This window comes from Bombina bombina, chromosome 3, assembly GCF_027579735.1.
Source record: "Bombina bombina isolate aBomBom1 chromosome 3, aBomBom1.pri, whole genome shotgun sequence".
NCBI classification, from domain to species: domain Eukaryota; kingdom Metazoa; phylum Chordata; class Amphibia; order Anura; family Bombinatoridae; genus Bombina; species Bombina bombina.
The window spans coordinates 842,787,266-842,803,713 of record NC_069501.1 but is presented as its reverse complement, the minus strand read 5'-3'; the positions used below and the strand labels follow the sequence as shown (position 1 = coordinate 842,803,713).

At 36.0% G+C, this 16,448-nt stretch overlaps 1 protein-coding gene across 1 annotated transcript in view; it reads right to left on the bottom strand.

Moving 5' to 3' along the window:
• LOC128651949 (ileal sodium/bile acid cotransporter-like) overlaps positions 1–13,875 on the bottom strand; it is a 46,508-nt gene extending 32,633 nt beyond the window's left edge. Inside the window, exon 1 of the mRNA XM_053704909.1 lies at positions 13,435–13,875. Coding sequence (XP_053560884.1) covers positions 13,435–13,829 — 395 coding nt within the window. The 5' untranslated portion in view covers positions 13,830–13,875. The remainder of the gene's footprint in view (positions 1–13,434) is intronic.
• Between the last annotated feature and the right edge of the window lie 2,573 nt (positions 13,876–16,448).

Sequence of the window (16,448 nt, the reverse complement as noted above, 5' to 3'; positions counted from 1 at the left end):
ATATATATATATATATATATATATATATATATATATATATATATATATATAGTTATAAAATAGATTGTAAAGTTGTTACTATAAATATATGGTTATAAAGTTGATACTTAAATCACTCAAATCGATACTTTCCTTAGATTAAGACACTAGCCATAAATTGAATAATAATGCCCACTTTGACACATGTATAGTCCGCATATGGTGTGTCTGAGGAATTGTTATTAATCGATTAGCACAATGTAAATCTTTATATGACCTTATATAAAAATTTACATCGTGCTAATCGATTTGAGTAACTAAAGTATCAACTTTATAACTATATATATATATATATATATATATATATTAACAACTTTATAATCTATTCTATAACCATATATATACACCCGGTTCAATTGAACATCTATAAGGAATAGTTGTTTAGTGGTGCAAGGCACTTTGACGTTCTGATTACCTTGAACATTCACAGACTTCATTGCCAATATTGAATTGTGTTATATATAGGTAGCATCATAGATTGCTATATAACCAGGTGGTTACCCTAATATTAGGGGCCAGGCATCTCAGTTGTAGTGTTATCACCATAACACTCAAACACCAACCTATCTTTTCATGCCTAGCATTACATATTAACAACTGTAGTTTTTCAGTTGTTGTAACCCTAGGCTGTACTTACCACCAGCTATAAAGCTAATTACTATGCTTATGATCCTCACGTATGTTATAACAAAGTTACCTGGGTATTCCACTCTATAAATTAAAAAATTGGAACACTGTGAAATACGTAGTGGCTCATTGTATAAGCGCCTATTACTTAATCCTCCACTACAGGAAGGGTTAGTTTCTCCACCTGAAAGGGGTGTACAGATATACTCAGTGTCAATTATACTCCAACATAACAAGTAATTGGTGGTATTCCTATTGCCTAACATATCTAACTCTGAATAGATGTTACCTATAAACTTAACCACATTAAAGTGTTAACACACTGCAACACTTTGCTAAACTCCTATAAGAGTATTTGATATATCATATTATGTATGCTGCTGGACAGGGCCGCCATCAGGGGTGACAGGGGTGACTCCTGTCAGGGGCCCAATGGGCCAGGGGGGCCCCATGAGGCAAGAACAACTTATTTAAAAAAATATACCGTATATATTTTTTTACATTTTGGCAGCCACCAGAGGGTACTACAGCGGAGTGCTATTGAGCGTGGGAAATGTTATTATAAAGGAGTAAAGCATTAGCATTTGAGAGGATTTCTGAGTGTGCACTAAACCACTATGCACAGTATGAGACAGACTTGGTGCTTAAGTTTGTACAGTGTGTGCCTGAGTCAGACGGCAGATCACTTTCATTTGCAGAGGAGGTAGGACTCACTTAGTAAATGTTTTTTATTTCTTTGTGCAATTTCAGATTGTAACTTCAGTGTGGTAGTAGTTGTATGGTGGGGCCAGGGGTCCATAAAAACAAATTTTATTAGCAATATGTAGCAGTGTATTTATGATTATTTGACAATGCTGTAGAAATTCTATATTTAAAGCCATGTAGAAATGTTTCCTCCTAAATACACAAATGGTAGGTGCCCCTTTGGCAGATAGGAGTTTTTTTTTTTATTAATATATATATATTTTCATTACATTCCAGTTTACTGCCCCTTTATGCAAGGACTTTTCAGATGCAAGGAGCCATATACCCAGATCATTAATGTACAATTTTGAATTCACAGAATTATTTTTTTTGCACATATGCAAATATGATTCTTTAAAAAGTAATCTCTTAATTTTTGCAATTTTTTTTTATTTAGGGGATGCAATGTGCAGACATTTTACCTCCTGTGAGTGTTTCTGTGGGTGTCTGTGTTTATGTCTTTGTACTTTTGTTTGTGTTTCTATGAGTGTGTATGTATTTTTTTCTATGGGTCTCTCTGTGAGGGTGGGTGTGTATGGTATGTCTGTGCATTTTCTGTGGATGTCTGTGAGGGTGTGTGCGTATATCTTTGTGCTTTTTTTATGGGTGTCTCTGTGAGGGAGTGTGTATGTATGTCTTTGTGTATTTTCACTGGATGCCTCTGTGAGGGTGGGTGTGTATGTCTTTGTGTTTTTTCTGTGGATGTCTCTGTGAGGGTGTGTGTGTGTATGTATGTCTGTCTGTCTGTGTTTTCTGTGGATGTCTCTGTGAGGGTGTGTGCATATATCTGTGTTTTCTGTGGTTGTCTCTGTGAGGATGTGTGTATGTCTGTGCATTTTCTGTGGGTGTCTCTGTGATAGTGTGTGCATGTCTTTGTTTTCTGTGGATGTCTCAGTGAGGGTGTGTGTATGTATTTCTTTGTGTGTTTTATGTGGCTGTCTGTGTGTGTATGTCTTTGTGTGTTTTCTGTGGGTGTCTCTGTGTGTGTGTGTATATCTTTGAGTGTTTTCTGAGGCTGTCTCTGTCGATGCTTCCTTGGGTGTATGTGCAAGTTTGTGTTTGAGTTTGTGTGTGTGTGTCCATTGCCTGTTTTTTTCAGGACATTTTGACCTTACTACTTTTTTTTTTTTACATCTTTATTTTGATTGTTAGGATAATAAACAAAAAAGTATGCATTTAGCCATACAAGGCTCTGTATAGTTTGTATATAAAAAGAAAATCCACACATTAATTACATAGGAAAATGCAATCCATATCCTGACATTGTATACATATTATATTAACAATAAACAGAACAAAAACATCCAGCTTTTACTGGACAAGGTGAAGTCATGGCATTATACACACTTTAAGGGCGAGGGGGATGGGCGAAAAAATAAATAAATATATCTTTCTACAGACTTTGAGACTAATGAAACCTTGCCGGAAGTCACCAATCCACCATTTAACCTTTCAATTATTGTTTAGGCAGTTCAGGGCCCTTCCTTTCAGCCACTGCATGTTGTTGTCATCATTTAGTTGGCATCTTCCTTGACAAAAAGATTATCAGCACTCCATATTTTGTTTTGTAAATCTCCTTTTTTGACAAAACTGTAGTCTACCTCATTACTTGTAAGGTCATGTAAACAAATGCTGAGTATCTGTTTGGGTGTCTGTGAGAGTGTCTTTATGTGCATCCTTATGTGTGAGTGTGTGTTTCTGTGTTTGTGTGTTACTACCTTTACAACATTTCTACACTTAAAAATAAAGTGCATATATGTTTTAGTCACTTGGCCAAAAATTGCACATGTCAAAGGGGGGCCCTGATCTCAATAGTTAAGTCAGGGGCCCCAACATTTCTAGTGGCGGCCCTGCTGCTGGACTCTGATGCCAAGCGGATATTTATTAGATTTCATATTGACTCATCTTTCATGGTTGCAATCCATTTTTAATTGTGTGTTTTTCCACCATTTTAATTGATTTACCAATTATTATTATTGTTTTTATTTTGGATTTCTAATGCCACACCTCCTATTTTTGAAGGGAATTAGTGCTTGAAGGTGTATCAAGTCCAGTTTTCTGCTGGAACTGTCAATATTACACATCATAAATCTGCTTTTTAGTTTTTACACCCTTTTTAAATGATATACTAATCTTGACTTTTATATACAATCTATATGTGTGTGTATATAATGCATAGAAGGGTCTCTGAGAGAGTGTGTATATAGTATATTAGGATGCACAGGAAAGGCAAGTATACAGTACATAGCATGGGCTCAGAGAGAATGTGTATACTGTTTACAAAAGAAAAAGTGTTTATAAAGTGTATAGAAGAGGCAAAAAGCAGATAACAAAGATGTATGAAATATACTGGACTGCTGTTCTCCCTGCTGCTGATCATACTCTCTTTGTTACCATTAAAGGGATAATCTAGTTAAAATTAAACTTTCATGATTCAGATAGAGAATGCAATTTTAAGCAACTTTCTCATTTACTCCTATTATCAATTTGTATTTGTTGTATTAGTATCTTTATTTGAATGTAAGCTTAGGAGCTGGCCCATTTTTGGTTCAGCACCTGGGTAGCACTTGCCGATTGGTGTCTAAATGTAGCCACCAATCAGCAAGCGCTACCCAGGTGCTGAACCAAAAATGGGCCTGCTCCTAAGCATAGATTCTTGCTTTTTCAAATAAAGATTCCAGGAGAACGAAGAAAATCAATAATAGGAGTAATATACAAAGTTGCTTAAAATTGCATATCTGAATCATGAAAGTTTAACTTTGACTAGACTATCCCTTTAAACTCCTATAGATTTATACAACAGGCAATATTACTAAAAGTCCATTGCCTGGTAGAGAAGTATGGTGTGATCAGCATCAGTGTGTATATGTACATCATTATTATAGAGTGCAGCATTTTATTAGAAGGTTGACACTTAAAGGGACATGAAACACACATTTTTTTTCTTTCATGGTTCAGAAAGAGCATACAATTTTAAACAACTTTCCAAATTACTTCTATCTAATTTACTTAATTCTCTTGATATCATGTGTTGAAAAGCATATCTAAATAGGCTCAGTAGCTGCTGAATGGTGGCTGCACTTAGATGCCTCATGTGAGTGACTCACCCATGTGCATTGCTATTTCTTCAACAAAGGATATCTAAAGAATGAAGCAAATTAGATAATAGAAGTAAATTGGAATGTTGTTTAAAATTGTATTCTCTATCTGAATCATGAAATAATTTTCTTTCATGTAATTAGCAAGAGTCCATGAGCTAGTGACGTATGGGATATACATTCCTACCAGGAGGGGGAAAGTTTCCCAAACCTCAAAATGCCTATAAATACACCCCTCACCACACCCACAATTCAGTTTTACAAACTTTGCCTCCTATGGAGGTGGTGAAGTAAGTTTGTGCTAGATTCTACGTTGATATGCGCTCCGCAGCAAGTTGGAGCCCGGTTTTCCTCTCAGCGTGCAGTGAATGTCAGAGGGATGTGAGGAGAGTATTGCCTATTTGAATGCAGTGATCTCCTTCTACGGGGTCTATTTCATAGGTTCTCTGTTATCGGTCGTAGAGATTCATCTCTTACCTCCCTTTTCAGATCGACGATATACTCTTATTTATATACCATTACCTCTGCTGATTTTCGTTTCAGTACTGGTTTGGCTTTCTACAAACATGTAGATGAGTGTCCTGGGGTAAGTAAATCTTATTTTCTGTGACACTCTAAGCTATGGTTGGGCACTTTATTTATAAAGTTCTAAATATATGTATTCAAACATTTATTTGCCTTGACTCAGAATGTTCAACATTCCTTTTTTTTTCAGACAGTCAGTTTCATATTTGGGATAATGCATTTGAATCAATCATTTTTTCTTACCTTAAAAAATTTGACTTTTTTTTCCCTGTGGGCTGTTAGGCTCGCGGGGGCTGAAAATGCTTCATTTTATTGCGTCATTCTTGGCGCGGACTTTTTTGGCGCAAAAAATCTTTTCTGTTTCCGGCGTCATACGTGTCGCCGGAAGTTGCGTAATTTTTTGACGTCCTTTTGCGCCAAAAATGTCGGCGTTCCGGATGTGGCGTCATTTTTGGCGCCAAAAAGCATTTAGGCGCCAAACAATGTGGGCGTATTATTTGGCGCCAAAAAATATGGGCGTCGCTTTTGTCTCCACATTATTTCAGTCTCATTTTTTCTTTGCTTCTGGTTACTAGAAGCTTGTTTATTGGCATTTTTTCCCATTCCTGAAACTGTCATTTAAGGAATTTGATCAATTTTGCTTTATATGTTGTTTTTTCTCTTACATATTGCAAGATGTCTCACGTTGCATCTGAGTCAGAAGATACTTCAGGAAAATCGCTGTCTAGTGCTGGAACTACCAAAGCTAAGTGTATCTGCTGTAAACTTTTGGTAGCTATTCCTCCGGCTGTTGTTTGTATTAATTGTCATGACAAACTTGTTAAAGCAGATAATATTTCCTTTAGTAATGTACCATTGCCTGTTGCAGTTCCCTCAACATCTAAGGTGCAGAATGTTCCTGATAACATAAGAGATTTTGTTTCTGAATCCATCAAGAAGGCTATGTCTGTTATTTCTCCTTCTAGTAAACATAAAAAATCTTTTAAAACTTCTCTCTCTGCAGATGAATTTTTAAATGAACATCATCATTCTGATTCTGATGACTCTTGTGGTTCAGAGGATTCTGTCTCAGAGATTGATGCTGATAAATCTTCATATTTATTTAAAATGGAATTTATTCGTTCTTTACTTAAAGAAGTACTAATTGCTTTAGAAATAGAGGATTCTGGTCCTCTTGATACTAATTCTAAACGTTTAGATAAGGTATTTAAATCTCCTGTGGTTATTCCAGAAGTTTTTCCTGTTCCTAATGCTATTTCTGAAGTAATTTCCAGAGAATGGGATAAATTGGGTAATTAATTTACTCCTTCTAAACGTTTTAAGCAATTATATCCTGTGCCGTCTGACAGATTAGAATTTTGGGACAAAATCCCTAAAGTCGATGGGGCTATTTCTACCCTTGCTAAACGTACTACTATTCCTATGTCAGATGGTACTTCGTTTAAAGATCCTTTAGATAGGAAAATTGAATCCTTTCTAAGAAAAGCTTATCTGTGTTTAGGTAATCTTCTTAGACCTGCTATATCTTTGGCTGATGTTGCTGCAGCTTCAACTTTTTGGTTGGAGACTTTAGCACAACAAGTAACAGATCATGATTCTCATAATATTATTATTCTTCTTCAGCATGCTAATAATTTTATCTGTGATGCCATTTTTGATATTATCAGAGTTGATGTCAGGTTTATGTCTCTAGCTATTTTAGCTAGAAGAGCTTTATGGCTTAAAACTTGGAATGCTGATATGGCTTCTAAATCAACTCTACTTTCCATTTCTTTCCAGGGTAACAAATTATTTGGTTCTCAGTTGGATTCCATTATCTCAACTGTTACTGGTGGGAAAGGAACTTTTTTACCACAGGATAAAAAAATATAAGGGTAAAAACAGGGCTAATAATCGTTTTCATTCCTTTCGTTTCAACAAAGAACAAAAGCCTGATCCTTCATCCTCAGGAGCAGTTTCAGTTTGGAAACCATCCCCAGTCTGGAATAAATCCAAGCCTTCTAGAAAGGCAAAGCCTGCTTCTAAGTCCACATGAAGGTGCGGCCCTCATTCCAGCTCAGCTGGTAGGGGGCAGGTTACGTTTTTTCAAAGAAATTTGGATCAATTCTGTTCACAATCTTTGGATTCAGAACATTGTTTCAGAAGGGTACAGAATTGGTTTCAAGATGAGACCTCCTGCAAAGAGATTTTTTCTTTCCCGTGTCCCAGTAAATCCAGTGAAAGCTCAAGCATTTCTGAATTGTGTTTCAGATCTAGAGTTGGCTGGAGTAATTATGCCAGTTCCAGTTCTGGAACAGGGGATGGGGTTTTATTCAAATCTCTTCATTGTACCAAAGAAGGAGAATTCCTTCAGACCAGTTCTGGATCTAAAAATATTGAATCGTTATGTAAGGATACCAACGTTCAAAATGGTAACTGTAAGGACTATCTTGCCTTTTGTTCAGCAAGGGCATTTTATGTCCACAATAGATTTACAGGATGCATATCTGCATATTCCGATTCATCCAGATCATTATCAGTTCCTGAGATTCTCTTTTCTGGACAAGCATTACCAGTTTGTGGCTCTGCCGTTTGGCCTAGCTACAGCTCCAAGAATTTTTATAAAGGTTCTCGGTGCCCTTCTGTCTGTAATCAGAGAACAGGGTATTGTGGTATTTCCTTATTTGGACTATATCTTGGTACTTGCTCAGTCTTTACATTTAGCAGAATCTCATACGAATCGACTTGTGTTGTTTCTTCAAGATCATGGTTGGAGGATCAATTCACCAAAAAGTTCATTGATTCCTCAGACAAGGGTAACCTTTCTGGGTTTCCAGATAGATTCAGTGTCCATGACTCTGTCTTTAACAGACAAGAGACGTCTAAAATTGATTTCAGCTTGTCGAAACCTTCAGTCACAATCATTCCCTTTGCTCGTTTTCACATGCGACCTCTTCAGCTCTGTATGCTGAATCAATGGTGCAAGGATTACACAAAGATATCTCAATTAATATCTTTAAAACCGATTGTACGACACTCTCTAACGTGGTGGACAGATCACCATCGTTTAATTCAGGGGGCTTCTTTTGTGCTTCCGACCTGGACTGTAATTTCAACAGATGCAAGTCTCACAGGTTGGGGAGCTGTGTGGGGATCTCTGACGGCACAAGGAGTTTGGGAATCTCAGGAGGTGAGATTACGATCAATATTTTGGAACTCCGTGCAATTTTCAGAGCTCTTCAGTCTTGGCCTCTTCTGAAGAGAGAATCGTTCATTTGTTTTCAGACAGACAATGTCACTACTGTGGCATACATCAATCATCAAGGAGGGACTCACAGTCCTCTGGCTATGAAAGAAGTATCTCGAATTCTGGTTTGGGCGGAATCCAGCTCCTGTCTAATCTCTGCGGTTCATATCCCAGGAATAGACAATTGGGAAGCGGATTATCTCAGTCGCCAAACGTTGCATCCGGGCGAATGGTCTCTTCACCCAGAGGTATTTCTTCAGATTGTTCAAATGTGGGAGCTTCCAGAAATAGATCTGATGGCGTCTCATCTAAACAAGAAACTTCCCAGGTATCTGTCCAGATCCCGGGATCCTCAGGCGGAAGCAGTGGATGCATTATCACTTCCTTGGAAGTATCATCCTGCTTATATCTTTCCGCCTCTAGTTCTTCTTCCAAGAGTAATCTCCAAGATTCTGAAGGAATGCTCGTTTGTTCTGCTGGTAGCTCCGGCATGGCCTCACAGGTTTTGGTATGCGGATCTTGTCCGGATGGCCTCTTGCCATCCGTGGACTCTTCCGCTACGACCAGACCTTCTGTCGCAAGGTCCTTTTTTCCATCAGGATCTCAAATCCTTAAATTTAAAGGTATGGAGATTGAACGCTTGATTCTTGGTCAAAGAGGTTTCTCTGACTCTGTGATTAATACTATGTTACAGGCTCGTAAATCTGTATCCAGAGAGATATATTATAGAGTCTGGAAGACTTATATTTCTTGGTGTCTTTCTCATCATTTTTCTTGGCATTCTTTTAGAATTCCGAGAATTTTACAGTTTCTTCAGGATGGTTTAGATAAAGGTTTATCCGCAAGTTCTTTGAAAGGACAAATCTCTGCTCTTTCTGTTCTTTTTCACAGAAAGATTGCTAATCTTCCTGATATTCATTGTTTTGTACAAGTTTTGGTTCGTATAAAACCTGTCATTAAGTCAATTTCTCCTCCTTGGAGTTTGAATTTGGTTCTGGGGGCTCTTCAAGCTCCTCCGTTTGAACCTATGCATTCATTGGACATTAAATTACTTTCTTGGAAAGTTTTGTTCCTTTTGGCAATCTCTTCTGCCAGAAGAGTTTCTGAATTATCTGCTCTTTCTTGTGAGTCTCCTTTTCTGATTTTTCATCAGGATAAGGCAGTGTTGCGAACTTCTTTTGAATTTTTACCTAAAGTTGTGAATTCTAACAACATTAGTAGGGAAATTGTGGTTCCTTCATTATGTCCTAATCCTAAGAATTCTAAGGAGAAATCATTGCATTCTTTGGATGTTGTTAGAGCTTTGAAATATTATGTTGAAGCTACTAAGTCTTTCCGAAAGACTTCTAGTTTATTTGTTATCTTTTCTGGTTCTAGAAAAGGCCAGAAAGCTTCTGCCATTTCTTTGGCATCTTGGTTGAAATCTTTAATTCATCTTGCCTATGTTGAGTCGGGTAAATCTCCGCCTCAAAGGATTACAGCTCATTCTACTAGGTCAGTTTCTACTTCCTGGGCGTTTAGGAATGAAGCTTCGATTGATCAGATTTGCAAAGCAGCAACTTGGTCCTCTTTGCATACTTTTACTAAATTCTACCATTTTGATGTATTTTCTTCTTCTGAAGCAGTTTTTGGTAGAAAAGTACTTCAGGCAGCGGTTTCAGTTTGAATCTTCTGCTTATGTTTTTCATTAAACTTTATTTTGGGTGTGGATTATTTTCAGCAGGAATTGGCTGTCTTTATTTTATCCCTCCCTCTCTAGTGACTCTTGCGTGGAAAGATCCACATCTTGGGTAATCATTATCCCATACGTCACTAGCTCATGGACTCTTGCTAATTACATGAAAGAAAACATAATTTATGTAAGAACTTACCTGATAAATTCATTTCTTTCATATTAGCAAGAGTCCATGAGGCCCGCCCTTTTTTGGGGTGGTTATGATTTTTGTATAAAGCACAATTATTCCAATTCCTTATTTTATATGCTTTCGCACTTTTTTATCACCCCACTTCTTGGCTATTCGTTAAACTGAATTGTGGGTGTGGTGAGGGGTGTATTTATAGGCATTTTGAGGTTTGGGAAACTTTGCCCCTCCTGGTAGGAATGTATATCCCATACGTCACTAGCTCATGGACTCTTGCTAATATGAAAGAAATGAATTTATCAGGTAAGTTCTTACATAAATTATGTTTTTGGGGGTTTCATGTCCCTTTAAGTTATTGTATAAACAGTAAAATGAAGGCTCTGCTTGCTCACTACACATTCTGATCTGAATCCCTCTTACAAGGCCTTGCACTAGCTGATAATCAGATATACAGTTGCATAAGCAAAATAACATTTGAAAATATTAGTGCTAAGTGTTTAGTAAAAACAGCTGCTTTAATTGGAATGATTACAGGTTGATTTTTGTCCCTTTGAAATGTAAATCTGTTAACTAAGAAGAAATCATCAGTTTTGAAAATAAACCAAATGGGATCAATCTGTGATTTGTTTGTTACTTGCAGAGAGGATTTAAAGAGACAATAAAATTATTTTTATATTGATAGATCATAAGTTAAAGGGACATGAAACCCAAAATTTTTACTTTGTGATTCAGATAGAGTATACATTTTTGAACAACTTTCCAGTTTACTTCTATTATCAGGTCTGTTTCAATCTCTTGGTATCCTTTATTGAAGGTGCAGTAATGGGAGCTAGCTGAACACAGCAATAAGCCAATAAAAAGAGGCATATATTTGCTGCCACCAATCAGCAGCTAGCTCCCAGCTCTTCAGCATACCTAGGTATACTTTTCAACAAAGAGAACAAAGCAACAGGAGAACAAAGCTTATTAAATAAAAGAAGTAAATTAGAAAACGATTTATAATTACATGCTGTATCTGAATTATGAAAGACAAATGTGGGTTTTTATGTCCCTTTAACTTGTAGCATGTTCAGAGCTACTGTTCACAATTCTGTGGAATCTCTGTATCTCTGAAAGTGAATGTATTTATTGTCATTTTAAACGGCATTGCAAGACATAGGATATACGTTGTTATCAAATTTAAAATCCATTAAAGGACTAGTCAACACTGTAGATTTGCATAATCAACAAATGCATGATAAGAAGAAAATGCAATAACACTTAGTCTGAACTTCAAATGAGTAGTAGATTTTTGTTAAATAAATTGCAAAGTTCTGTCTATTTCCACTCCCCCTGTATCATGTGACAGCCATCAGCCAATCACAAATGCATATACGTATATGCTGGGAATTCTTGCACATGCTCAGTAGTAGTTGGTGGCTCAAAAAGTGTAAATATAAAAATACTGTGCACATTTTGTTAATGGAAGTAAATTGGAAAGTTGTTTAAAATTGCATGTTCTATCTGAATCATGAAGTTTAATTTTGACTTGAGTGTCCCTTTAAGTAGTTTTGGCTATAGGACTAACTAAACATCTTCAGAGCTAAATAATAAAACTTTAACAATACTCTTTATGTAATTAGAAACTTCTAAACAGATGTAATTAGATGTGCTATATTTGAATATTTTGTTAAAATTGTTAATTGTTTTAATTTTAGACAAATATTTCTATATTTATGAACAACTATATTTATGAACATCTGGGTTTGCATTTTCATAAAATAATGAATAGAAACTATATAACCCTCAGAAACCACACCTTTTATGCCTCTTTATATAGAACATCTTAATTAAGCATAAATAAGTCCAACATTTTAATTGCATATGATTTATTTAGACTTCATTAACATATGTTTTTTACCCTTGAATATCCCTTTTTTATGACAAATATCACAACTATAAATTTGGGAAACTCATTAGTTAGGGGTTTAAGAGGATATATACCAAGATAATATTCTACAGAAGCCAGGTACTCAACGTATGGATGTTTTGGAGGTTAATAAAATTTCATTATAACCTCTGGTACCTGACTATTTAAATGGCAAGATTGTTCCTTGAGTGAAAATGGAGCCCAAGGCATATGGATCACAAGGAATACTGTTTTTTTTTTATACTTTCTGTAGCAGTTTTCCATGTTTTAATTGTACAACTGGACATAAATGAACTGGATAACTGGACATAAATAATTAGCTAGTAGATATGCCTCTCCATTCATCCTTTGGGACATGACACAAAATTAAAACACAATTGATTTCCCAATTTATTTTTTAAGGATGTAAACTCTGCATACAAAAAAATATATACTGTGATGCATAATTTCCAGAAATACATTGATCCTGTACCAAATCTTTTTTTTTTGCATTCAGGAAAAAAACAGTTCTTGCTTTTGAGATATGAATAAGCATAAAACTATAACTATCTACTACTTTAAACACTTCTTATGTCTCAAAAACAATGGGTCTTCTTGCTTTAAGGGGGCATTCCAGCCAAAATTGGAATCCACATGGATGCATTTCAGTTTTGAATAGAAGCGTTTTTGTATTATACGTGTATTCGCCAAAATACTTCTATAGCTGTTTTAAAAGCGTATTGCACCGTACAACAGCATTTTAAACACAGAGAGCCTAAGCTGCTTGTACCATCTGGTAATGATTACATTTTTAAATTGCTGACACAATATATGTCTCATTTGCGCTTGAGCAGCTGCATTTTTTAAAATACTGGTGCACTGAGAATATCTAGCTATGCTTCACATGCACGTGCAGAGAAAAATGTTAATGCTCAAACAGTGAGAACTTTTACTAGAATCATTTTTGCCAATATATATACAAATATCTTTCTATTCAAAGATGTAATTAATCTATGCATTTAAATTTTGTCAGGAATGTCCCTTTAATGTATAATGAGTGTATTGGTAATAAATTAAGCTTTACTCTAAGGCCATCCTGCCAAGAAGAATAGCATAAAGGAGATATTTCACGTTTCTTGTTAAACCAAGTCAAATAGATGAATGAAAGAATTTGCTATTAAAAGGTTTTGACATTTTGATAGGCCGTTACATCTTCTAATTGATGGCTGTGTACCAGACAGCAGCACAAATCTGATCACATTTGATCTTAAATCTTATCATTTTTTGATAATATTGTTTGCTTGCTGGTTTACAAATATATTACATTCAGTTTGCTATTAAAATAGAAATTATCATACGTAAATGACTGCAAACCTAAAAGATCCATGAAAAAAAATGTAAAGTTTATTTCTAATAGTTACTTACCTTAAATCCATGTCCCCATCTGCCCAGTATGCCAAGATATTCGAGCTAGTTCCTCCAGGGCAGCATCCCATGATCAGGACTACCACAGCTTGAATTGGAAGTATGTTGAAGCATAGAGAAAGAATAAAGCCTGCAAGTGGCATTATTCCAAACTGGCAGAGGAAGCCGACTATTATACCCCATGGTCGTTTTATGTGACCCCAAAATTTTTTAAATTCAACTGTACAGCCCATAGAAAACATGACCAGGGCCAATAATATTGTGATTACTGTACTTAATACTATATTAAGTATCATATTAAAGTTGTCAGGGGGCTGTAAACAGGAGGTGCCATTGCAAATGGTGGCATTTTCTGGACAGGTCTTATTCTGGAGGGATACTGCTGAGAGACACATTTCTGGCGTTCAGGAGTGCATTTAACTATGAACTAACGATGTTATGAAGATTGATCCATCCACACTTGCAACTTGAATTTACTGCATAATTCTTTTGCTTTCGCCTCTATATATTTGTTCAAAATCCAATAAAAAGGTGGGAATATTTTTTTATGAGTTCAGTGCCCAGGGTGGCTGGCAGGACAGAAAGAAAGAAGAATACAAAAGTTTAGTTATAAAATCTTCACAATATTTTTAGTGTTAAATTTTACCAGAAGGTTTTTAGTTTAGTTATTTATTAGATGTTTGCTTCTACATATGCGTGCAGCATTGTTATGCGCAGGTATAAACTTTAAATCCACAAATTGGCCTCAAATGCATTGAATTTGTGCATAGCTATTCTTGGCAGCTCGTGTAATTTACAGCATACTCATTTTTTAGTGTATTACAATGTATAATCAAGTTACTATTTAAGACATTTAAATGTGTACTTAACTGTGACATTTCATTAAAGTGAAGAACAGTGTTGTCCAGCAGTTGTTCGACTCAAAGTTCAACATTCTGGTTTTCAAGGTTAATTTAATGTTTTCTTTTTTTAACCGACAGCATAGTTCCCTCCTACATTCCAGTTTTTGTGATATAGTGCAATTTATTTGTGCAAAAATATAAACAAATAACAATGCAATGCTCATTGATATTTAAAAAATGTAGACATTGGGCTGCATTTATCAAGTAGCTGGGCCCCCTTATATGAAAAGTTAATTGTTGTAATTGAGATGTTAAATTATTTATCTTATCCATAAATACACTTTCTATCATGTGATATTGTTTCTTTATAATTTCTTTATCATTTTTTTGTTGCTATTTAAAATGCTGTTTATATATTTACACTACTACAATGTATTTTTTTTAATACAGCATACATTTTAGCCATTCTTTTATTGTTGCATATGAATAGACAACTACAAAACATAAGTATAAAAAACAAGACCATCATAACTAGAAAAGACAATTGACCCAATATGTTAAACTCATCTACATTTTTGCCTAGATTTCTATCCTTGTTTTTGAGACTTGTGTGCTTTCACCCCTAGTATTATTAAAGTAGTGATGTTGCGAACATAAAAATTTGGGTTCGCGAACGGCGAACGCGAACTTCCGAAAAATGTTCGCGAACCGGACGAACTGCCATAGACTTCAATAGGCAGGCAAATTTTAAAACCCACAGGGACTCTTTATGGCCACAATAGTAATGGAAAAGTTGTTTCAAGGGGACTAACACCTGGACTGTGGCATGCTGGAGGGGGATCCATGGCAAACCTCCCATGGAAAATTACATAGTTGATGCAGAGTCTGGTTTAAATCCATAAAGGGCATAAATCACCTAACATTCCTAAATTGTTTGGAATAACGTGCTTTAAAACATCAGGTATGATTTTGTATCGATCATGTAGTGTAAGGCAGTGTTTTTCAACCAGTGTGCCGTGGCACACTAGTGTGCCGTGAGAGATCCTCAGGTGTGCCATGGCAGACTGACAACAGTGTGACATATTTTTTAAACTTTGCTTGTTTTTTACTCCTAGTGCAGGGGTAGTTTGTAGGAGGCATGGCATAACAGCACAATACATACAGTATGTGTGTGTTTGTGTGTGTATATATATATATATATATATATATATATATATATATGCTGTATTAGGCTACAATGTGTGATTTTTTTTAAATTGTGGGATGGTGGTGTGCCACAGGATTTTTTAATGTAAAAAAAGTGTGCCACAGCAAAAAAAAAAGGTTAAAAATAACTGTTGTAAGGGTTACGCCCGCTTCACAGTGCGCAGTGTAGGTGATATACCTGCCCTGACCATGCTTTGCAGACCAGGTATCAGTGGTCAGATGGACACTTGCCCCAACACTGTGTGCCAGACATGCCATTATAGCAGACATATGGCTTTGGCGTTGCTTTTTGGTAATTAGAAGGCTGCTAAATGCCACTGCGCACCACACGTGTTTTATGCCCAGCAGTGGCCCAAAGTATTGATCTAGGCCCATTTTGGTATATTTCATGCCACCATTTCACCGCCAAATGCGATCAAATAAAAAAAAATTGTTCACTTTTTCACAAACTTTAGGTTTCTCACAGAAATTATTTACAAACAACTTATGCAATTATGGTATAAATGGTTGTAAATGCTTCTCTGGGATTCCCTTTGTTCAGAAATAGCAGACTTATATGACTTTGGCGTTGCTTTTTGGTAATTAGAAGGCTGCTAAATGCCACTGCGCACCACACGTGTTTTATGCCCAGCAGTGAAGGGGTTAATTAGGGAACATGTAGGCAGCATATAGAGTTAATTTTAGCTTAAGTGTAGTGTAGTAGACAACCCAAAGTATTGATCTAGGCCCATTTTGGTATATTTCATGCCACCATTTCACCGCCAAATGCGATCAAATAAAAAAAAAAAGTTCACTTTTTCACAAACTTTTCTCACAGAAATTATTTACAAACAACTTATGCAATTATGGCATAAATGGTTGTAAATGCTTCTCTGGGATCCCCTTTGTTCAGAAATAGAAGACTTATATGGCTTTGGCGTTGCTTTTTGGTAATTAGAAGGCTGCTAAATGCCACTGCGCACCACA